Below are 24,272 nucleotides of genomic sequence, written 5' to 3'. Positions count from 1 at the left end.
TTTATTTTCTTCTCTAAATAGTTTGAATGTTTTATAAGTAACTGGGTGTTGGGAAGCAGATTAAGCATTTACCCACTAGGGTGTTTATTAGTAGAGTACTAGTTTTATCTCGGTTGACTTCTTTTAATTTATTTATATATCGAGTAATGGACATAGACAATCTCCATAAGCAAAAATGAAGAACAGGCCCCCAAGTAACCATGCACTTACTATACTAAGGTACGATTTTCGGAATTCAAAAAACCGAACACAGAGAGAAGTCTGTGTCCTAAAAACTGTACGACTATAGGTTTTATTTGATTATTTTAAAAATAATTAATGAGATTCTATGTTGGATATTTATAAATTGGTAGGATTTGAAAAAAGGTTTTATGATTATAGCTGGTTTTATTTGATTATTTTAAATTTTGAGATTCTTTGCTGGATATTTGTAAATTGGTAGAATTACTTGATTATTTGGATACGTGTAAATTGGTATGATTACAAAAAGAGTTTTATGTTTCTATTTAGTGCCTGGGTGCTGACCATTGTAAACAGTTTGCTCAGCCACGCAGGACCAGCTGTGGTACTACAACCAATGCCTGGGTGCTGACTTGAAATGCGCAACGGAATGCAGACAAAAACTATAATCACAGTCAGAATGATCATCAGTTCCAGCAAATATTCACATCAACGAAAATGTGCAGACATCCGAGAGACAAACCGCAAATTCAAACGCTCAGGCTGCCCTAACATATCTTTGTTTTAATATTTCGGCTTTTACTGTTTATGTAAGTAATGGATGAAGACTGCAAAAGCAACGATCCGAATGAACTGCCGAGTGAACAGCCTGACATGTGCATAAGCACGTGAAAGGTCTGAACAAACAGACTGAGCAGACGAAGGTCGAAAGTGCAGAAAACCATCCATAATACTGACTGACTAGAGGGTTTACTGACGTCTAGATGGTAAAGAAAAAAGTCCTAATAGTTTAATGTTACTTTGTGTTACTTACATAAACAGTAAAAGCCGAAATATTAAAACCTACTGAGTTCCGAAACTTTTTGGTTTTAATATCACAAATGGCATCCCACAGCGTTGGAACTATTCCTTCGCTTCAAATAATCAAAAACAATTTGCTTTAAACCATATGCCGGATCAATATCCCACCATATGGCGGACCATGTCCAACCTAAGATGCAGTCCCCGTGGGTCAGCTGTGTCAGACCTCTACTCGCCCTTGAGATAGACGAGCATGTTTGTAGAACAGCACTTTTTATTGCTTTTTTGTACCCACAGGAAGCCAGCCTTGAGAAAGTCTGGGTCCTGTAAAAGCGGTAGGATGTATCTGGGAAGGTCCCTCATGGCTCGATAACTTTTTGTGGTATTTGCCATTTTGTTAGGTATAAAGTAAGTTAGTTTTAAACTGAAGGTAATATAATTTAAACGGAATAGTTTCTTGTATCAATAAACAACATATTTCTACCACTGAAGTAAAAACCAATAGATAGTCAGCAAGTTAGCAGCCGAATTTCCGAAATTTCTTTAATATAAGTAGCACTCCACGACGTTGAAATTATTCCCTCGCCTTAATTGAATCGCGAGCTATGCTAATGTCGACTCTCTTTGGAGCCCAGGCTGCGCGCGCGCAAGATGCAGACGTTCAAATAAAAGCACGCGCGTACAAACAGCCCTCGCGAGCAAACAAATGTAAACAGCCAAGAGAGTTTGTTCCGTACCAAGCGCTCGGTTTTTCCGATGGTGAGTTTGGTATTTTTGTTTTTAAAGATTCAATTTACCGAATTTAATCCTAACAACAATGTTATAAACATAGCAGCTGCGAAAGCTTATTTAGTTTACGGCACTTACTAGTTATATAATCTCATCATTTATTATAAACACATTCAACGAACTTTTATGACTTAGGTCATTACATTTTGCCTTATTTTAACATTTTGTTAACATTTCATCGGTATAGATTGATAACAGTTAGCTCAGCCACGTAGGGCCAGCTGTGGTACCACAGTTTGAAACGTGGTTTAGAGAGATTTACCCTGATTTGGCTTTTAGTTTATCGATACGTTACAATACGGATAAAAGATCAATGTAACGTCTTCCCGCGCGCGCTTACCCCTTTTTTTTTCTAGCTTACTCTTCGCGAAATAATTATCTCTCTAAGGGGTCTGTCACTGTGCCCCTGACGAGAATGGCAGACTTTCTGAGCTTTCATGGCAATCTACTCCGATCCCGGGAAAACTTATTAGTGAGCTCACTATTATAAATTCTTCAATTTAACTAACAATGGTAATTTACCTAAGCGATAAAATTAAATAGGGACAACAGATCACTACTTAGTAAACCACCATAGCCACTCATTGCGTCGGTTACTTACACAAAGTAACATTAAACTATTAGGACTTTTTTCTTTACCATCTAGACGTCAGTAAACCCTCTAGTCAGTCAGTATTATGGATGGTTTTCTGCACTTTCGACCTTCGTCTGCTCAGTCTGTTTGTTCAGACCTTTCACGTGCTTATGCACATGTCAGGCTGTTCACTCGGCAGTTCATTCGGATCGTTGTTTTTGCAGTCTTCATCCGTTACTTACATAAACAGTAAAAGCCGAAATATTAAAACCTACTGAGTTCCGAAACTTTTTGGTTTTAATATCACAAATGGCATCCCACAGCGTTGGAACTATTCCTTCGCTTCAAATAATCAAAACCAATCAATCTCTCTTTCTCTTTTAAAAACAAACTTTAAAATAATTCCTTTATTCAATAACTGAACTCTAGAAAATTAAATTTTAATTACCCAACTCTAAGGAAATCTAAATTTCTGCATTTTCTCATGTAAAATCTTTCGAGTACTTAACACATTTCGTAATTTAGGCATTACCTTTTTAGCTATGAAAACACCCCCATGTAATCCCAAACCAGCGAAAGCATGCGTAAACAACCCTTGTATACTTCCTGTTATATTTGTTTGCCTATCATATTCCATAGTATATACTACATCTTTAACAATAGATTTTTCTTTACTTTTCAAACCTCCCTCATATTCTAAATAGCTCAATGAATTCTTTTTTATAAAGCTAAGCTTATATCCCAAGCGCAGCAACCTTAATTTAAACAACCTCAAAGAGTGTTGATAATCATCATTACTGCTTGAATTCCTTATATACCTGATACATTCTGTCTTAATTAGACCTTTAAATACATGCCTAGGATGATTAGAGTTAGGATCTAAATATGAAAACTTATGTAATTTTTTGAAAAAGGTGCTATAATGCACCCTTTCTTCTGTAGCAGTTACATCATCAAAAGATAAATTTAAATCCAAGTACTGGCAATTTGTCCTATTTAACTTTACATTTATGACTAAATTACTAGGATAAAATAGCATCAATCTACCCATTTCCTTTACTATAAAATCTGAGTCGTTAGAACCAAATATCATTATACCATCATCCGCATACCTCTTCAATAATCGAACCCCCCTCCCAACAGAAACAAGATTATACTGATATTCAGAGTACATAAGAACCAAATCACTTATTTCCTTGCTGAAATAGCAACCCATACTTAATCCCTCTACCTGTTTAAACACATCTAGCCCTACATTAAAATAATTCCACCTATTACAAAATCTATAAAGTTCTAGAGCAAATGAAATCCTTTGACTATCCAATTTTAAAATACCAACCAAATCCCGCAGAGTTTTTTGGGCATCCTCAAATAAAATATTAGTATACAAATCCTTAAAATCAAAAGTAGCAAAAGTATTAGCCCCCCAAAACTGAAACTTCTTATCTCGTAAAATGTCCACCAATTCATTACTACTTCCAAGCAAAGTGACTCTCATATTCAAATCCCTCAAAAAACCCTTGAATTTACAAATAACCCCTCTCAACTCTTTCTGAATAAATTTTGACGCCTCTACGATACACCAGCTGTGTCCAGTTATTATAGGCCTTCCCCTTAATAGTTTTTCATTTTTGGTAGAAGCCTCCTCAGATAATTTGTGTACTTTAGATAATAAATTCAAACTAGGCAAAGTGTACTCCTCTCCCCCCTCTAAATTAAACCAACGTAGCTCAGGAACACTAAGAATATCCCTATGTTTTTGAACCAAAGTTTTAAGTTCTTCTCGGCAATTCAGTTTTATACCATCAACCATATCTAATCCACCAACCCATTTGTATGATGGGGTATCTAACTGTCGCTTGTACTCATCACGATACCACTCCTCTGTATTAAGCGACCATCCCATTTTTTTATCACTCTCTCTTAAAACCACAGGGCACTTGTTCAAAAATCTTTCCAATTGATCTACAATAAACCTCTCTCTAGTTGGCCTCCCCCCATTAAAATTATTCCCACCTCTCCTATACTTAATAAAAATCCTGTCAATAATCTGCAATGATGAATAAACAAAATCCCGCTCTTTCCTCCCCAAACCAGGATGCAACAAATTATACCTTATTTGAAATCTCGTGGAACTAGGATAACCCTTTGGTTTGCGCATCTTATTTTTTAAATTAAAAGAATAGTGGCGGGGCTTTGATCCCTGCCCGGAGTTAAATAAAACATATTTCAATAAGGCAGCTTCCGCATGCTGTTTAAAACTATTAGCATACTGAACAGAAGACTTATTTCCTATCCCCCCCGTAACATAACCACCATTTTTTTCTAGTATGCAATCATAGACATCATCTAATTTAAGACTGGTAAAATTATGTAAATTAGACCTTTTCTTCTCTAATTCAGCCTTTAAATCAGCCTCCTCCAACTCTCGTCGGAATGTTTTTACACCGCCAACAACTTGTAACTTATACAATTCATGTCTCTTTCGAACTAGTCTTTCGTAATTCTTGGAAATGTTCCTGATTTCATAAACCTCTCCATCAAGGGCTTTTATAGTTCCAGAGCTTTTACGACTGTTAAAAAAGCTTTTGTTCCTCAATTTTCTCCTCAAAAGATTTACTTCAGAAGTTAGAAACGTCAGACGGTTATCCACAATTTTATCAATCTGATCTTGCATAGCCTTTGTTTTCATTTCATTTTCACACCGTTCTTTGGCTATTTCAGCATTCCTCACAGAATGATTACTTCTCACCTCACCGGCCTCAAAGACAAACTCTTCATCGTTAATGTAATTCAACTTGTAAAGCTCCAAGGAATACTGAGTTTTCTTCTCATACAAATCGCTAATGGAATAAATCTCTCTGCGAATTTCTCCGGTTACTCCTCGTGTTCTTGTTACACTTTTTCTCCAATTATGAAGCATTTCAAATGGCGAAAGATCTGGAGCCATATCGAAAGCAAAACTCTGTTTCTTGTAAATTAGTGCATAACAGAAACAAATTGCTCATTTCAAATTTTAGTTGTCGGTTACAGAGCGAAATAAATGTCGCCATATGTCTTTCGAAATTTGATATTGGAATACAATCCAACGGTTTAAGAGTTTATGCTAAAAACCTTCGACTCGAAGGAAAACTAAATCATCTTAGGGAAAACTACACAATGCTATTTCAAACTGAGCCAAATGCTATCGGCTTGCAGTAGTTAATTTCAAACTTAACTAAACACAAGCCCCCAAGTTAACAGGGAACACAAATGAAATAAATATAAAAATTCGTACTGCTCAATCGAATTTCAAATCTTTTAATTTCTGTTCCAAGCGCGAGCTATAATGGCTCTCGCAATTGGCCTTCTCGTTTAAAATTTCAAATTTTACTATGTCGTAGTCTACACGCCACGCAACTCGTCTTTGGGCAATTTCATGAACGAAAGACAGCAAAAAATTTGTAAGAATCTTTTTTCTTTCGTCTTTAAGATGGAATTTTTTCGTTAAACATTAAGCGATACCAAAAAGTCTAACTCACCGGTTTGTCTCAAACATGACTCTTCCAAACCAAGAAATGGCAACCGCAGATATAGATGACTTAACATTGATAGAGGCGGCGACTAAAGTCGAGCAAGCAGCAAACTGCCAGAGTGGTAAAACGAAGAAAATCAAGGTAACTCGCCAACCTTAGTTTAACGATAGTTTTCCAAGCCATTTCTAAAGACAAACTGCACGTAGATCCCAGCCAAATGGTACCAAATGGTTTGAAACGTGCGGGTCAATAGGTTATCTCCTTGGTTTATTACAAATAAACTCGTGCCCATTCCCCCTCCTTCGTGACTAAATTTAATCAAACAAGCACTCGGAAAGTGTAAATTTCATTTGGCTTTCCCTCCCTTTCATACCTATTTACCAGGTAGTCCTTCTGGGTTCCTGATGAGAAGAGGGCTATTTTTGTTCTTTTGCAATGGTTTGGGAAATGCTAATAGTGAGCTCACTATAATTGGGTATTTAAATATTCCGCAAACACCAGCGGTAATTGGTGTTATAGAAGTAAATACCAACTATGATTAAACTAATAATTTATTGCAGAAAACCAGACGTAACAAAAAGAAAGGAAAGAAAGAACAGAAAAACAAGGAAGAAAAGAAAAAAAGGATCAAATTAATTAAGAAATTTAAAAAGATAAATAAGGAAATCAAAGAAAAGAACAAAAAATTGAACAAAGAAAAGAAAGAAAGAGAACAAAAAATATCGCTATTATTAAGGAAACAAATCAGAGCAAAACAAATGGCCGCGCAACTCACTAGAATGGCTGCGGAATTGAGATCCCTTACGAAAAATATGCAGGGAGTTTTCCAAAGCTTAATCTAATGGCAAAAAGATTTATTTCTATAACAAAAGTGATGTTGAAAAGAAGTAAATAAGTATAAAGTGTAAACAGAATTTTCAGAAATCTGTATTTTTTAAAAACAAAACAAAATTAAAATCAAAATTTCAAAGAAGCAAGAGAAAATATCTTTTATTTTTAAGCAACAAATATAATTTCTGTTTATTTCCTTTTGCAATAAGCAATCTCCATTATAAAGTAATGGAACACTGTGATAGTTCTCTGTTTTTATTACTCTTTCTACAGAGGCCTGTTACTCTCCATGAACTCCTCTCTGCCGCAGACTAAAAAACAAAAACAAAAATAAAGGATTATACCATCTTTATTTGGGTTTACTCTGCAATAAAAAAAGTAATACAAATTCATTCATACAAGACATATCATTCAGTTACACACTAAACCTTTGCCAATAATAGACCCACCTCCGCATCTACACAAATAATATACCCGTATTTTACATATATGCGGTTTTACAAACCCACCATATGTACATCATAACTAATTATCTTATGAGGAGCACCCTACAAATCATACAGTAAGATTACACAAGCGGTATATACCAGTCTTAATGGTCTAACCATTGTTTTTTTAGACAAGAAAAATTTCATAAAAAAGAATTATTTTAGGAAGAAAAACAAAACCCCCCCCCCTCCCTCCTCCACCTATAAAGAAAAATACGAATTCAATCAAACCTTTAGTCTACTAGTCTCCAGGATATGTTAGGGCAGCCTGAGCGTTTGAATTTGCGGTTTGTCTCTCGGATGTCTGCACATTTTCGTTGATGTGAATATTTGCTGGAACTGATGATCATTCTGACTGTGATTATAGTTTTTGTCTGCATTCCGTTGCGCATTTCAAGTCAGCACCCAGGCATTGGTTGTAGTACCACAGCTGGTCCTGCGTGGCTGAGCAAACTGTTTACAATGGTCAGCACCCAGGCACTAAATAGAAACATAAAACTCTTTTTGTAATCATACCAATTTACACGTATCCAAATAATCAAGTAATTCTACCAATTTACAAATATCCAGCAAAGAATCTCAAAATTTAAAATAATCAAATAAAACCAGCTATAATCATAAAACCTTTTTTCAAATCCTACCAATTTATAAATATCCAACATAGAATCTCATTAATTATTTTTAAAATAATCAAATAAAACCTATAGTCGTACAGTTTTTAGGACACAGACTTCTCTCTGTGTTCGGTTTTTTGAATTCCGAAAATCGTACCTTAGTATAGTAAGTGCATGGTTACTTGGGGGCCTGTTCTTCATTTTTGCTTATGGAGATTGTCTATGTCCATTACTCGATATATAAATAAATTAAAAGAAGTCAACCGAGATAAAACTAGTACTCTACTAATAAACACCCTAGTGGGTAAATGCTTAATCTGCTTCCCAACACCCAGTTACTTATAAAACATTCAAACTATTTAGAGAAGAAAATAAAATAAGGAAGTATTTAAAGAAGAAATAAAATTTAAAATGTAACCTACCCTAAACAAGATTTTTTTAAAAAAGAATCTTCAAAATTATTCAAAAATTATTCAAATATTCAAATAATAAACAAGTAAAATCTAAGTCATGCAACCGTTAGGATGCATACTTGTCTCTCCGTGTTCATCTGTTTGTTTTGGCTATACGGGCTTTCGTGTATTTAGTACATGATTGCTGTGGGCCTGTCTTTCATTTGTTCATTGGGGGGTTATATGCATCCATTACTTACATAAGCATAAAAACCGAAATATTAAAACTTAGCTAGTTCTTGCACTACTGGGTTTTAATATCAAAAAATGGCGCCCACAGCGATGGAATTAGTCTTTCGCAAAATAATTCAAAAACAGTTACAAACGTGACATTTTCGGGAAACCATTGCAATTTTAAAGTTGCCGAAAGTAAACCAAACAAACACTTGAATGTCTTTAAAAGTCTTTTTTAATTGGTTTCTGGTAACATTGAATCACGCACAGAACTTTCCCGCCAAAAGGCGCGCCCGGCAGCTTATGCGTGCGCATAGTATTTGTCACTTTGCGCTGCCCTAGTAAGCGTATGATCGTCGTCATTAAGTTGACCGCCTGAAACGCTCGTGCTCAAAGCGCAGAGTCAGGTGTTCATTGCTGACTACCTCCCCCACGGGATTTTTCGATCACTGTTCAAGTGTTTTGCTCGTCCGTAACAGAAATGTGGCTGCAACGCTTTGAAAAGACTGGCTAATTTCATTTAATTGAAGTGGTTATGTCACAAACTACAAACTGTGTCGATTGTCCAATTTGTGGACGCTCGTTCTCGGCCGCTTTCGTGAATGAGCATGTGAACAAATGTCTGAATTCAAGCCAACCTGCAAATGCAATGGCCACATCCGAAGCCAACGAGGACGGAGGCATTTCGGGCAACAAATCTCCTACAGGAAACGCTAGTTTTCCCGATAAATCCACTGGTAGCTCTGGCAAAAGAAGAGCATCGAGTGTCAGTGGGAACGCTCTCTTGCCCACTAGCCCCCAAACAACTAACGCTTTTAACATGTTGAAAAGAAGCTCTTCAAATTTGGCGGGAAAATCGAACACAAATCCTCCTTTGAAGAAATTGAAGTCACAGGAAACGACAAACAGCTCTAAATCGCCGGAGAACAAAAGGACCGATAACAATGCGCTCTTCACTTCAGGAGCAACGGAATCAGTTGCCAGTCAAAGTTCAAATTCGCATTTTCCAGACAAGAAAAGCAAAGATAGCAGGAAAACACAAAAATCAAAGAGCAATCAGTTCACTCCTCTGGCTGAAAGAATGCGTCCCAAGACCTTATCCGAGTATGTGGGTCAGTCACAAGTGCTAGGAAATAACAGTCTTTTAAGGACTTTGCTTGTGGCCAATGAAATTCCATCTATGATTCTTTGGGGACCTCCTGGATGTGGGAAGGTATTAAATAATTTATTTTTAATTTTTTTTCTTAAGTCAGATGAAGATCTGTTTCTTCCTTACCTATGCAGGAGGATTTTTTATGGATGGGTGCAAACATCAGAGGCGTAAGCGTCTTATGGGTGAAAAATCAAGTTGTTGAAGTCCACATTTTCTGCATTCTGAGAGTCATTCTAACCCTCACTCCTTGATTAAGTGGACCTTGCTCGCCTGTGGGGGTACAGACACACCCTTCCCACCCCGCCCCCCATGCCTGCGGCCAGCCGTCCTGAAGTCTCCTAGATATGGATAGATGGACAGAAAAATGTGTACATTTTTCCCGGATTGGGGGGGGGTCTCCCATTTGATGAGGGCAGGGATGCTTGTCGGAAATTTTGAAAAGAACCCCTAAAAAAAACCAATCTGATCATGGCTCAAGCTTTTTTTGGACCCCTAAAAAATACTTAAAACATTGAATTAATTTTTATATTTCTTTGTGTACAGCCCTAAACCAGACCTTCATGGCTAAAAATGTTGCCGCTTTGTCCGTAACACCCTAAGTTAGACCAAAAATCTGAAATTTACACCCCCAAGTGAGAAATCAAGCATCCCCAACCCTTTCATATTGGAGCCCCCCTCCCCCCCAAGGAATTTTTTACACTTATTTTGCCCCATTTTGGAAAATTTGAGATGGGGAGGGGTCGGGTTGGGGGGGGGCATTCTTGGAAAAGTTTGAGTTGGGCTGTTCTGCTGGGGTCGTAAGGAATACCTTCCCCATCTCAGACCATGAATGAATTGTCTGGCATCATTTGTGAGTTACACCATCATCAGAAGGGTGGAATCTATTTTGAAGTGCATTGAAGTTGTAATTTACACATACAAACTATAATTATCTGTACAATTTCAGACAACTCTGGCTCACATTATTGCCAACTCTGCCAAAGTCAGTAACAATGCCAGATTTGTACAACTGTCAGCAACCACCAGTGGCATTAGTGATGTGAAGGAGGTTGTGAAAGTGGCTAAAAATGAACAGCAAATGTTTAAACGTAAAACAATTTTGTTTGTGGATGAGATACACAGATTCAATAAGCTGCAACAGGTATGCCTTTGTTACCAGCAAATTAGTTATAAGTGCATTTTATTTAGTACAGTCATAGATTACACGCTGCCATCTTGAACATGCCATGCTACTGTCCAAAGGTGTTGCTTGCCCTGTAGCAAGGCGTTTCTTTCCTTACGGTTGCTACAAAGGGCCGATAAAGGCAAACAAGTGAACACAGCGGTCTGCCACCCAGGGGGGTACTCCCTATAGTGGCTCTGCCCAAAAGGGGTACCTTCTTCAGGCTATATTATGAAAGGTGGGTATTTCACGAGTTGGAGAAAAGGGTAGGAAAAACTGTTATTAAGGTACTTAAAAGGGCTTTTCAAAATATCTTGATTAGACACACCAAACGGATAACAAGAATTTTAAAGGGTTACTTAAGCAGGATGTCAAGTTCCTATTTTTTCCTATTTTTTGGCCTGCCTCCTATTTTCTCCTATTTTTTCATGAAATTCCTATTTTTTCCTATTTTTAGGGTTTTCTCAGGTACACAGAAACATTGTGAAATATTTGAAATGAAATTGTCAATAAAATTGATAAATTCTACAAAAAACTGAAACTTCATATCAAAAAAGACCGCTTTGAAGCCTTTATGAGATGCAAAGCTTGGCGAAAATAAGACAAAAGAGAAAACTGTTGACTGACAAACAGCACAGACTGTTAGAAAAGGCCATGTCCTCAACAGCAAATGCTGCCAAAAACGAGAGCAAAGCTAAGGTTACCCAATCTGCTAAAAGAGCCAAAACAGTATAGTGTTGGACTTTTTGATTGTTGATTTTTCAAAGTCGTGGTTGGCTTTTATTGTAAGAAATACATACATTTGGTGAAAGTGAACATTATATTGTTTCAGTTTGTAAAAACATTAGCTTTTCATTCTTACAGTTTTAAAGGTCTAATGACTTAAAGTAAAGGCATCTTGTGAAGTATCTATTAATGAAATTTGGAATCTGGTAATTGTTGTAGGATGAGTTGTGCTTGGTAACATTTGTTTATACAGCAATACATTGTGGATGTATGCCATTGCGTTGTGATGTATGCCATTGGGTTGTGAAACAAAGTTGCTGTTGGGAGTGTTAAGAGGATAGAACTCAAAGAAATCCTCCTATTTTTTCCTATTTTGGGGTGAGAATTCCTATTTATTTCCTATTTTTTGGACATTGTCATTCCTATTTTCCTATTTTCTAAGTGGCATTTGTCACTTGACACCCTGCTTAAGTGAAAAATTAACAAAAAAAGATGCAGTAACTTTTCTATAGATATGTGAAAGGGGTGCCATTTTCTATAGGATGTATACAAAAGGGTTACCTTTTCTGTCAAAATAGTAGATGAAAGGGTAAGGTTTTGGACGTCAAGGTGGAGCCTCTCTGTATAAAACAACCTGTTCAGTACTGTAAATGAACTGTCAATCAACTGTTTATTGACAGGTGGCTATTTTGTTAACCAATATACACCCTCCATTTGTCAGATTTGCTTGTTTATCATGTCCTGTTTGTAAACAAACAATCAGAAAGTAGCCGTACCTTGATTTCTATTGTCTGTTTTTTTATAGGACACATTTCTCCCACATGTTGAAAATGGCACAATAACATTAATAGGAGCAACAACAGAGAATCCATCATTCCAGCTTAACAATGCTCTGTTAAGCCGCTGTAGAGTGATAGTCCTTGAGAAACTCACAGTAGAACATGTGGGGCAAATCCTGAGGAATGCCCTGGACACCATGGGAGTGTTGGTTGGGAAAGGGGATTCCCTTGAGAAAAAGCAGAGAAACATCACACCTGAGGAGAGGTAACTATTTTAGATACCAGTGTAAAGGGCCATCCTCTGCATGCATTTTGTGCAGTGAAAAATGTTCTCTTAACACAAACAGTGGCTTAAACACTGGCTTGAATATTCGAGTCATTCAATAGTAATATTTTATCTCCAGCACACAAAGATTTATATTTCCAATTCAGGGAGGTTTATTGGTCAGACTAATAAGATCACACATCAGAGAGTGAATATTTTTTTCAAAACAAAAACAAACTGCTGTTAAAAATGCAGCATGGAAGGACAAATGGACAAATATTGCCAATATACCAACCAAGGCCGACCAAAGATCCACACTTCTTGACCAGAACCCAGGCTAAATTCTCAGCTTATCTCATTCTGTTGTCTGCTGCATTTTCAAAATCTGTGTATCTGCTCAATTTTATCACAAAAGTCTGTAATCTGTGTGATTTTTAAAGACAAAATCTGTTGATCCGCAAGCCTATTCACTGTCCTCTCTACACAGACTGATGTCATCCAGGCGTACAATAGTTATATATATAATGTAAGAAAGCTTCATTAATGTCCTTTGATTTTTCTGTCAGTGATTGTCTTGTTGTCATTGAAGAAGAAGCTATTACAACTTTAGCAAACCTCTGTGATGGTGATGCTAGGATCGCACTGAATGGACTTCAACTCGCGATACAATCACAAGTAGCTGCAGTGAAACAGAAAACAAAGAGAGACAATAATGAACTAAATGGCCCATCTCACTTGCAACAAAATGGAGAATGTCACCAAACAGAGCAAATAGCATCTGATGCTCAAGGACATGACGAGAAACAGATTGTTTGCATTAATGTATCTCATATCAAAGAAGGCCTTCAGAAAACACACCTGCTTTATGATAGAAATGGTGAAGAACATTACAACATCATTTCTGCGCTACACAAGTCAATAAGAGGGAGTGACGAGAATGCTGCTCTCTACTGGCTTGCCAGAATGCTTGTAGGAGGAGAAGACCCACTCTTTGTTGCTCGGAGGCTGGTGCGATGTGCCAGTGAAGATATTGGTATGTGCATTACTTCAGTGGTAGATTGTGCTTGCATTTCTTGCAAGTTTGTGATAGCTACAGTGGTAGCCTGAACTCCTCCTCCCCAAGCCACTTGCGGCTGCACCGCACGTTGTCGGGGCTTTACTGCTTGCTGGTGGGCGCTTTACAACGCTTTAATACCCAACAATACCGCCAGCTACGCAGGCTACTGCAGTGGCCAAATGGTTAGTGTTCTTGGTCAAAACACTTTACTCTCACAGTACCTATCTCCACCCAGGAGATAAGGGGGTACTGGCAAATTAGTGAGGGAACCTGACAAAATGCTAGGTAGGGGAGGGGGAGTTGGAGAGAATAACCTGCAATGCACTAGCCAGCATCCAATCCAAGGGGAGTAGCAATATTCCTAGTTGCTGTATGCTGCAGAAATCGGAGATCAGCATCTGCACCAGTGAGCCTTCTAACTCCCCTAATTCTTAACCAGACTCAAATGTACTAACCATTTGGCCATAACATATTGTATCATTAGTATCCCATCCTGTACAAAGTTCCACGCCACGCAATGCTGAGCTTGTCCCATTTTGAGGTGTAACTGTACAGTTGTGCATGACATATAAGATATTCTGTGCGGAAGATTCCGATTGCTTTTTAATTTATTTTTCCCCATCTAGGTTTGGCAGATCCACAGGCCTTGAACCAAGCTGTCGCTGCTTACCAGGCTTGCCATTTTATTGGTATGCCCGAATGTGATGTAAGTACTGCATAAAATGTTCATGATGAAAATTTAGTGTCATGATCGTACATTTCCAGCAAATGCTGCTTTTGATCTTTATCATCTTTTCATATTCCCCATCTGTGATAAAGGACCTTGCATTCCCTCTTGCCACTGGCTGTCTGGTTATTTGCTTACTAAGGTGTCGAAAATCTGGTAATGAGATTAGGGCTAAGTCTTGTAAGTGTCTGGGTAGGTGTGGGTATTTTGGTAGATTACGAAGTAGCGTAGAAATACCAGGTACTAAAATAATATTTAAAATAAAAAAAAATGGAAATGAGGATTTGCAGTGGCATTTCCACAGAGTGGCTCTTCATCCACTGTTCTCACTCAAATTGAAATTTAGAAGTGTTGGTTTTGGGGAGAGAGGAAAACCGGAGAACACAGAGTGAAACCCTCGGAGCAAGGATGAGAACCAACAACATTATACCAACATAATTATGATGCCATACAGGAATCAAACTCAGGCCACATTTGTGGGAGGCAAGTGTTCTCACCACTGCACCATCCCTGCTCCCATCTGTGTTTATTGTAGATATCAAAGCCTTAAGGACAAAAATGGAACAACAATAACTAAACATAATTTGTTTCTACTCCCAGGTGATCCTAGCTCAAGCTGCTGTTTACCTTGCCAGAGCCCCGAAGTCCATTGACGTATATAATGCTTACAGTGAGGCTAAGAAGTATGTGAGTGGCTGGGAGGGTCCTCAGCCAACAGTTCCATTACATATCAGAAATGCTCCTACTAAGCTGATGAAAACTTTGGGTTATGGTGCTGGATATAAGTACAATCCTGCGTTTGACGAACCTGTCAATCAGACGTATTTGCCACCAGAAGTACAAGGTGTCGACTTCTTTTCTGGGAGCAGGAACAAGTCTAGTTGAAATGACTTATAGAAACTGGATATACATGTATGAGCTGTGGTTACTTAGTAGTCTACTTGAAGGATGTAGAGTGAATTCAAAAATAGTGCAATTTACTACTGGTGCTAGCAGTAAAGCAATGAGTGGTCGAGGAGCATGAGCTCACGTGGGTATGAAGAGCCCACACAAGCCAATGCCAACAGTGGTTTTGCATTCACTTTACACAGTTGGGCATGCGTCTGCTTGTCAGAAAACATAATACATAAATATATACCGGTGTATTCCAATATGGTAGATGTGCCCAGCTTCTCCACTGATTTTTCCTGAGACAAATATAGTGGTTGACCTGGAAAAATGGTCTGTGAGTTTGAGTTACATGTTTAAAGGGGCTGTGTCACGAATTTTAGCCAAATTAAGGCATGGGAAAATGACCTTCAAGTTTAGTGAAATATAAAAATAATCTCCTAAAACAGTGAAGGGACATTTCGATAGCACAGTAAATACAAAAGAAGGTACAGATGGCCAGAAATGACGAAGATTGAAACGGATTGCGATATGGGTTTTTGAAAAATGGTCCGGCGGAACAGTTTTCAAAGTTAATCTCGTTTGCTTGTAACTTTAAATTTTATCGCCCGGGAGACAAAGTTGAAAACGATGAAGCTATGGTTTTGTCATTTAGATACATAGAAGTAATTCCTTTGCAAACATTAGGATTAAATAAAATAAACTTTAATCAGCCGTGACACAGTCCCTTTAATCTTCTAAAGAAATGAGGAATCGTTTACAAGTAATAAGAAACTTTTAATAACAAAGGAATATTCCCGCCTGTGTACCAGTTCACAAGAATGGAAACAAAAGACACTACTGTACATTAGTACAAGCCCCAAACAATGACTTTTAAACAAAGAAAATACAATGTTTGTTTCCTTGTGGACTGGTCTACCGAAAAAAAAAAAAACTGTTTACAGTCTAAAGAAACAAGTTTATAATTTATATAGCATTAGTTACTGAGGATAGAGTTGTGTTACAGTCTTTTTGAAGAAAGGGATGAAAAGACAATAATAACTAAATAGAATTATAAGAATTAAAGGAAAGAACATTTTATTAGTTTTAAAAAAGCTTGAGTTAAATTAGGTTTTTGTAGTACTAAAATATTAAAATTAAAATTAATTAATAAAATTAAAATGTTCCTGATTCAATCATCAATTTTGTTGTTGTGGTGGTGTTTTTTATTGCATTATTACACATCTGTGTTCCCTTGTTGGTGCTTCTTTTTTTCCTACGGATGGGAGGGATGGGGTGAGATGGGGGGTGGGGGGAGCGAAATTGCCTCCCCAGAAAGTAGATATGTGGTGGATCTGTGCTGTAATGCAATCTAATAAAGTTTAATACAAGGGAAGTACCCTCCCTACTACCCTACAATCTCTGACAGGTCCTATAGTCATCTCTATAGTCAGTTTCAGAGAAATCATCTAATGACGAATATTCCCCATTATTATTCAATAAATGCGCGCGCTGCCCATATATGGTCAAAATTTTAATGTTTTCTGTCATCTGTACATAACAGATATCCTGCGATATACGTAGGTTGCGAAGATTCGTCTGAATTCTTGTAACGCGCTGCATAATTACAGTTTTTCTTTCTGCAAAATGTGCTTTGTTGACAGTTTGTTGAATAGTAAAACAATTACCCTGCTCAATCTTGCGGAATATCGTCTGATTTTAGCCTACTCGGCCTACGGCCTCGTAGGCTAAGTATCAGGCGATATTTTGTGCGATTTCGCAGGATAATTGTTAAGTATATCCCTCATAAGCCCAGAAGTTGAATGTAAAACTGTAATCATTGTCCACCCATCCCTCCCTCTTTTGTTAGTGTCTGTACCCCTACCCTTTCCATTGATACGCATCCCCAGGAATCTAGCAATGCTCCACGTGTGTTCTTGTGGTTTGTACCTCAATTCTGTGTTCCACAAAATTAATGGGGTCTAGAAAACAGCAAAATCCAGAACTTATGCAGAAACAAATCCTTCCACTGACTTATCCATTTCCGGGTGTCTAAAACTGATACCTAAGACCCCTCTCAATCTCTAAAACTAAGACCTGAGAGCCCCTCCAAATCTGTTGTCTGGTGTAGATTGCCGCTTTGTCTTGAAAATAAAAATTTTGCACTTCTCACAACAAGCACCTCACAGGCTAAAGTCCTAAAGTAAACACAAGGATTCCACAAGGAGTGTTTTTCCCGCGCTTAGCGTGATGCTCGGGCAGAGCCTGGGAACTAGCCCAAGTTTCAAAATGGCGGCCGGTTCCGCACGTTTGATCTCGTGAGTGTTTTGTTCTTCTTGTTGCCAAATGCAAGCTTAAACTATAAACATCTTCAGTGTTTCTGTTGAAAATTCTCCAGCTCTCTTAAAGGATTTATCAAAATGGTGAGTTTTGCCAATATGGTCACTTAGTAGTCCAGGGGCTCGCGTGAGTAAGCTTATTGCCCGCACACGAGAGATCAATATTTCTAAACATTTTTTAAGCTTAAGCTTATGCTTTTAGCTGCTGCAAAATGGCAGCTTTTTTATCCATACTTTGTTCTTTGAGTGTTGGGGATGCTTGTTAGTTATTTTGATGTATACCTTAAAAGATACCAGCATCCAATTTAGAACATTTGAAATGGTCATGGCATTTGATAGTAGCCCAGGGGGGGGTACTCCGGCTTGTAAATGACGGGGATGGTCGAAGGATTTTTTTGGGTGTGAAATTTTCGATTCCGGGATTTTTTTTGGGTTGGAAAATTTGGCAAGTATTTTTTTGGGTGACTTGATTTAAATAGGGGATTTTTTGGGGGTATTAAAAACGAACTTGGCGCGGCCTTGGCGTAATTATGGTATGATGAATAAACAAACACGGGCGTTCAATTTTTTATGGTTTTCTTTGTGTTATATTATTGCCCCTCCTGGCAATTAAGGGGTAATTTGACAATTTTTATGGGGGGTTATTTTTGGTGCAGGGATTTTTTTGGGTAATGTCGGAAGACTAAGGGATTTTTTTTGGTCCTGAGTTTTGCCTCCATTTGATCATCCCCATCATTTACAAGCCGGAGTACCCCCTGGGGATAGTAGCCCCCCTCCCCTAGTCCTCTTCCGCTCAACAACCCTCTCGAAATACTAAATGCCAAGAAAAGGGTAAGATTTTGCGTGATATTTAATATTTCTTGTTCTTTTTTTTTATTGCAGTCCTCATTTCGACAACGTGTAGTTAGAAGTCTCATTAATCATGGCATAGCACTTGTGGGCTGTACTACAGTTATATGCACATTTCATTTCTCAACAAAAGGAGATGAGAGATTTTACAGATACATTCTCATGCCAACTGCTATGAGAGTACTAGATCCTGAACGTTCTCATACATTTGCTGTGTGGATGGCTTCTAAGGGTTTGGTTCCTGTCGACAGAACTGAGGATCCTGAAATACTAGTAAGTAAAAACTTGATGCAAACGCAGTCAAACAGGTTTTGACTCTGACTGATAGTAGTGTTTAGTAGCTTTTTGATCATATGGCTAAAGTGAAAGACATGTAAGGGCGGCCGGGTGAATGAGACAGTACAATTTGTCTACGATTATTGCAAGCAACACACTTGTGCCATGATGACAACACGAATCGCATTGTGTAAATCAACCTACCACAAGCTTTACAAGTCAGAATGTTTTTATTTTGTTATTTTTGCATTTTGTTAATTTTGTTTCTTGATTCCTATCCAGAGAACCACAGTGTTTGGTCTTCCATTTCCAAATCCTATTGGCTTGGCAGCAGGCTTTGACAAGCACGGCGAAGCTGTGGATGGAATGTTAAAAGCTGGATTTGGTTTCGTAGAAGTTGGGAGTGTAACACCATTGCCGCAGGCAGGGAATGCCAAACCAAGAGTGTTCAGACTGAAGGAAGATAAAGCTGTCATAAACCGGTGAAAATTGCAAAATATTTCTTCATCTTTGATCTGGGGGGACCTATAAATGGTCTATACGGGGAAGTTCCACCCCCAAGGGGTACCTTTTTCATGCTTCAGGTATATAAAAGGGTAGGGATTTCACAAGTTTAGGTATAAGAAAGGGTCGGGATATTGATCATTTAGTTATTTAAAGGGGCTTTAAATTAAAATATATTTTGAACAGACGCACCTTATGGCTGTGCATCATTCAAATTTATTAAACGCTACATAAAAATGGCATCTTGCCCTCCTGTTTTAGGCATATGTCATGTCTTTTCGGTATATGAAAGGGGTATCTTTTTTCAGTAAAAGGTATACAAAAGGGGTGCCTTTTCTGTCAAAATGGTATATAAAAGGATAAGGGGTTGGACCTCGGGGCAAAGCCTTCCAGAGAAAAAATTTTTAGAGTAGCCCCCAGTCCTTTGGTTAGACAACTGCAAACTCCAAAGCCCAAATGCAACATGGGCAAGAATACTTTTAAATACACAGAAACGATATATTACAATTCAAAAGTGTCCAGTTCTTAAACAATTTTAAAAATATGATAATTAGGCATTTTTATTTTGTAAATTTTATTTTTAGATTTTGTTTTCTTTAAAACACATTAAAACTAATGCTAAAGTTTTATAAATATTTGTTCAAATTTTTAACATTTTTATATTGTACATAATTTTATTGTCCCAGTGCCCCAATGGATACCAGCCTCGTTGCTGAATGGGCCACCCTGGTAAAATAAAGTTATCCCAATACATGAATTCTTGCTGTACTTCCTTTGCTTTCTTTGCTTATACTGTGTTTGCCTTTTCTTACTATAGATATGGTTTCAATAGTCATGGACACCAGGCAGTCCATTCAAGACTAGAGCAGCAATTCCGGGAAAGGGGTCACCCCCCTGGAATCCTAGGAATAAATCTTGGTAAAAACAAAACTTCTGATGCTGTCGAGGATTACGTCAAGGGAGTTCAGTGCTTCAGTGGTTTGGGAGATTACTTGGTTATCAATGTATCGTCACCAAACACACCTGGCTTGAGATCTCTCCAGGGCAGACAAGAATTAGCAAAACTTGTAGATAAGGTGAGAGGAACACTGTTAAATTCCGCTCCCCACCAAAAAAAAAAAAAGCTCCAGTTCCTTGAAAAAAAAAAATCTCAGATGCAGAAAGCCCTCTCTCTGATGATAAGCAACAGTGACATTTTATTTGCCTTTGTTGAAAGCACTATGGCCTTTAGGCTGGATTTCCGCCGCTTTCTCAAGTCTGGTCCTTGTTCCTCATTTTCCCAGAAAGTGGCTGGAAATTGAGCCTATATGACCTTATGGTTAGTGCGTTGTAGATCAAAAGGCATTGACCCTCAAGAAGTATGTGTTCTTGTGTGAAACAGACCACAATGAACTCTGGTGCACTGGCAATTAGTCCTGGAAGTCAGGGTACCCCCATGTAAAAGTGCCAAGGGTGAACATCAGAAAGTTTTTAATTGAAAACTCATTTTCCCCTCTTAGATGAACAAATTCTAAAACCAAAATCTTATTTGCTGTCATTTTCACAATTTTTAATATTATAGTAATAGAGACAGTAATGCTGTTAGTAATTCCTTTTTAACGAGAAATTATTGTCATATTTTAAGGCTTTGTACTCAGAGACAATTCCAGTGGTGGTTATCTTTGAGAACTGTCCCCAAAGAATTACAACTCACAATAACCCTTTAGTTATTGCTTTCACATGGGAGTCACCCCTCCCCCAGGCAAATTGGTAAAATTACACTTTCAAGGGCATGTAGTTTTATGCTAAAGCTATGGAATTTTCTTCAGGTATTAGAGGTTCGTAATTCATTACCAGCAAACGTGCAACATCCTCTGTTGGTGAAAATTGCTCCAGATCTCACTGAAGATGACAAAGAAGACATTGCAGCTGTTGTAACAAGGGAAAAGGTTTGCTGTTTGTTGTTTTTGTTCTTTCAAACAAAGTGTCGGAGAATTTAAAGCTATTCATGACAGCTGGTTTATGAGAGGCGCTGTGGCCTAATGGTTAGTGAACTGGACTCCTGATTGAGCAGTCCGGGTTGGAGCCCTGGCTGGGGCAATGTGTTGTGTTCTTGGGCAAGAAACTTTTCTCTCATAGTGCCTCTCTCCACCCAGCTGAATAGTAAAAAATCATACATTACAGTTGTAGGACTGAATTGCCGTACGTACAATAAAAATTACAATAAAAACGGTTTAAAATTTATAAATGGGTGCCAGCAAATTTAATGCTAGGGGTTAAACTCTGCACTCGACCAGCATCCCATCCTGGGTGGAGTAAAAATACTCCTAGTGACATTTTGCTATGGAAACTGGGATGGGCCACTTGGCTCAAAGGGCCACTTGGCTCAAAGGCAGACATTACCTTTACCAACCTACCATGACAGTTGGTTTAATTATTATAGGTGATGATTTGAAGCTTCAGTGAACCAGCACAGTACAGTAGATCAACAGTGAGTTCTGTTTCTTTCCAGGGCGGTGTAGATGGCATTATAGTGACCAACACAACTGTTGCCAGACCAGATAGCTTAAAAAGTGAACACAAGAAGGAAATGGGTGGACTGAGTGGAAAGCCTTTGACTGAAATGTCCACACGTACAGTGAGCGACATGTACAGACTTACTGGGGGTAAGTTGGCGACAGTCGGTGAATAGGTTCATTAGTAACACTGTAAAATCAAATTGTGTGGTTCCATAACTTATCCATACCTTCCTTCAGGGAAGGGATTTTTCCTGAGACCCCTCCTCCCCTCTAGAAATTCCAATTAATCTCCATACATGTTCTTAAAGTTTTTTGGGCTTTTGAGACCCCTCCCACCCCCAGGAATTTCTAATCCCTTCAGTGGGGGGGAGTATAAACATTTTCTGGAACTACAAATTGGGATCTAGAAGTAGCTTTTGCTATATGTCATGTTAATCTTGTCCCCATTAATGATCTATGCTAGCTCATTACCTGTAATGTCAGACTGAGTCTGATGTCATCAAAATATCGTCAGTTTACTGTGAAGTTGATTTGTTTGTTTTATGATAATTTGTTTTTCAGGCAAGCTACCCATTATTGGCGTGGGAGGAATTTCTACAGGCCAAGATGCCTATGACAAAATAAGAGCTGGAGCCTCATTAGTGCAGTTGTACACAGCCCTAGCTTATGAAGGGCCACCTATTGTGAAGAAAATTAAGAGGGAACTTGCTGAACTTGTAAGGTGAAACAAACATTTTAAATTAACAGGTTATGTCGGTTTTAGCATTACTGCCTAAGAGACAAGCAGAAAAGGAGTTTTTCTTTTTTAAAAAGAATTTTTAGGGATGAGGACAGTGCTCTAACAGAGCCCGGTGCCACACCGGCCCGGGACCTACTTTTGTCTTTGGGCCAACTTGTATAACTTTGCTATCATGAAAGCTTTTAAGAGCTGGGCACCCAAGATTTCTTGCATAACAGCCTTTGGGCACCCTGCAATTATTCTAACAGCTTTGATAACAAAAAGGAGAAAAATTGGGATCATCATAGAAGACATTGTTTTCTGGAAGGAAAATTGTATAGAAACCCTCTGGAAAATCTAAATATAGTGTCCAGTGGGGGTGGAGGATGGGTACTCTGTCACTTTTTATGCGGGAGGGTCCTGACCCCAGAGCCTAAAATGTTGACAACATGACTTGAAATTCAATTGCATTTAATCTAAGGAGAATCTTATCATATGCTATTAAACAAAGAATGACAGCACACTCTACTGCTGTTGTGAACTATTTTTAATGCAATATTTTTTTTGTTTTTCATAGAAACGATGGTTTTAACTCCATAGAAGAGGCTGTTGGCATTGATCATGCTAAAAAGAGATGACAACTGTGCAGATGATTAGCAGCTACTGAATTACTCCCGTCGGAAATAAAATGCAGTTACTTGTCATGTTTATGAAACATGTAAATCATTGCGCTCTCTAAGCATTTATTTATGAATTCAGATGTAATGAACTGTCCTAAGTGTGAGAAGCAAATATTCAATACTTGGCTAAGTGATTATAGTTTGGCCATAAAGTTTGGCTTTTAGTTAGTACACATTAGAAATTCAGTGACAGTGATGAAAACAAAACCAAAAAAAAAAAAAACACCAAATGCATATTTTTTGAATGTCATTGTTTCTGTAAATAAAATCCCAGTAGTCTGAGAGGGCCCAATGTTGTTGTTGTTGTTTTTTATGGGTGTACTCCTCAGAACTTTGGAAAAAAACTTAAAGGAGCAATGTCACGGTCTATTAAGTCATTTTTCTGATTCCTTTCAAATTAAAGGAAACCTCGAAATAACATTTTTTTTCTAACATAGAAAAACAACAAAGTAGTAATAAAATGGCGAAATAGTTTCAACTGATAAAAATTAAGACAAATTTTGACTGACAAATCTGAAAAACTTTGCTAATTTTTTCTATGATGTAGCCGAGACGTAGCTCCTTTAAAGGTACCATACTCCACTTTTGGAAGATCAGCTGAATTTTTTTTTTAACCCCAAGTGTTCCTGATTCCACAATCTTTATTTGGTGAGCAATAACATATTGGCTGACCGGTAAAGAGTCCAGTGCCAGGCAGAAGGGACGGTTGGGTGTCAATTTCATTCTTGAATACGACTTTACTTGAGGGTTACTGATTTTGAAAACATGCCCTTGGTGCCATGACTAGCACTGAAAAATTTCTAATTGGGGACACAATTTTTAACACCCCAAAAGTGCCGTACAGAGTGTCCCAGCCTTTTGGGTTAAACATCTCACGGTCCAGGGAAGGGGGACAGCTGTACACAGGTTACACACTGTGAAGCTTTAATATATTGCAGTACTTGGCCCACCCATGATTAGCTCCCAAGCAGATTACTGTATTTATTCGATTAAGCGCTCTGGGAGCTTATCAAATTTTTGGACTTTCAGAGTGGACGCTTATTTAATATTCACCATTTTTAACAAGTAGTAAATTTATTTTGTAACAAAACAATAAATATAACAAAATGTGAAGATGTACAATTTAAGTAGAATTTAAATGTTCATTGTACGTTTTAAGAAAACTCGGTCTTCGGGGAAATCCTCTTAGAAGTACTTTGTCAATTTCAATCTAATTGACACTAAGTTTAATTAGCGAACTCTGCTTCTACCTCC

The 24,272-nt window shown here is 37.9% G+C and overlaps 3 protein-coding genes and 1 long non-coding RNA gene across 4 annotated transcripts; 3 read left to right on the top strand and 1 right to left on the bottom strand.

Moving 5' to 3' along the window:
- The first annotated feature begins 1,478 nt into the window (after nucleotides 1-1,478).
- Nucleotides 1,479-7,082, top strand: LOC144649396 (uncharacterized). Its single transcript, XM_078508882.1, has 3 exons — nucleotides 1,479-1,740; nucleotides 5,900-6,000; nucleotides 6,420-7,082. The coding sequence occupies exons 1-3, from the start codon at nucleotides 1,587-1,589 to the stop codon at nucleotides 6,699-6,701; spliced, it is 537 nt and encodes a 178-aa protein (XP_078365008.1). The 5' UTR covers nucleotides 1,479-1,586; the 3' UTR covers nucleotides 6,702-7,082.
- LOC144649397 (uncharacterized) lies at nucleotides 6,873-7,977 on the bottom strand. The gene is made up of 3 exons (XR_013569892.1): nucleotides 7,950-7,977; nucleotides 7,410-7,658; nucleotides 6,873-7,001 (listed from the first exon to the last, which is right to left on the bottom strand). It is a non-coding gene; the product is annotated as an uncharacterized LOC144649397 (long non-coding RNA).
- Nucleotides 7,978-8,837: 860 nt separating this feature from the next.
- Nucleotides 8,838-16,339, top strand: LOC144649412 (ATPase WRNIP1-like). The gene is made up of 6 exons (XM_078508902.1): nucleotides 8,838-9,631; nucleotides 10,518-10,712; nucleotides 12,265-12,503; nucleotides 13,070-13,536; nucleotides 14,187-14,266; nucleotides 14,888-16,339. Exons 1-6 carry the CDS (start codon nucleotides 8,954-8,956, stop codon nucleotides 15,170-15,172), a joined length of 1,944 nt encoding a protein of 647 aa, XP_078365028.1. The 5' UTR covers nucleotides 8,838-8,953; the 3' UTR covers nucleotides 15,173-16,339.
- Nucleotides 16,340-17,438: 1,099 nt separating this feature from the next.
- LOC144652204 (dihydroorotate dehydrogenase (quinone), mitochondrial-like) lies at nucleotides 17,439-23,340 on the top strand. Its single transcript, XM_078512218.1, has 8 exons — nucleotides 17,439-17,577; nucleotides 18,376-18,615; nucleotides 18,901-19,100; nucleotides 19,940-20,198; nucleotides 20,931-21,050; nucleotides 21,614-21,767; nucleotides 22,182-22,341; nucleotides 22,916-23,340. The coding sequence occupies exons 1-8, from the start codon at nucleotides 17,575-17,577 to the stop codon at nucleotides 22,974-22,976; spliced, it is 1,197 nt and encodes a 398-aa protein (XP_078368344.1). The 5' UTR covers nucleotides 17,439-17,574; the 3' UTR covers nucleotides 22,977-23,340.
- The last annotated feature ends 932 nt before the right edge of the window (nucleotides 23,341-24,272 follow it).

This window comes from Oculina patagonica, chromosome 4, assembly GCF_052425735.1.
Source record: "Oculina patagonica isolate OP01 chromosome 4, crgOcupat, whole genome shotgun sequence".
NCBI lineage: Eukaryota > Metazoa > Cnidaria > Anthozoa > Scleractinia > Oculinidae > Oculina > Oculina patagonica.
The sequence above is the reverse complement of the archived record's forward strand: the minus strand, read 5'-3'. Positions and strand labels throughout refer to the sequence as shown.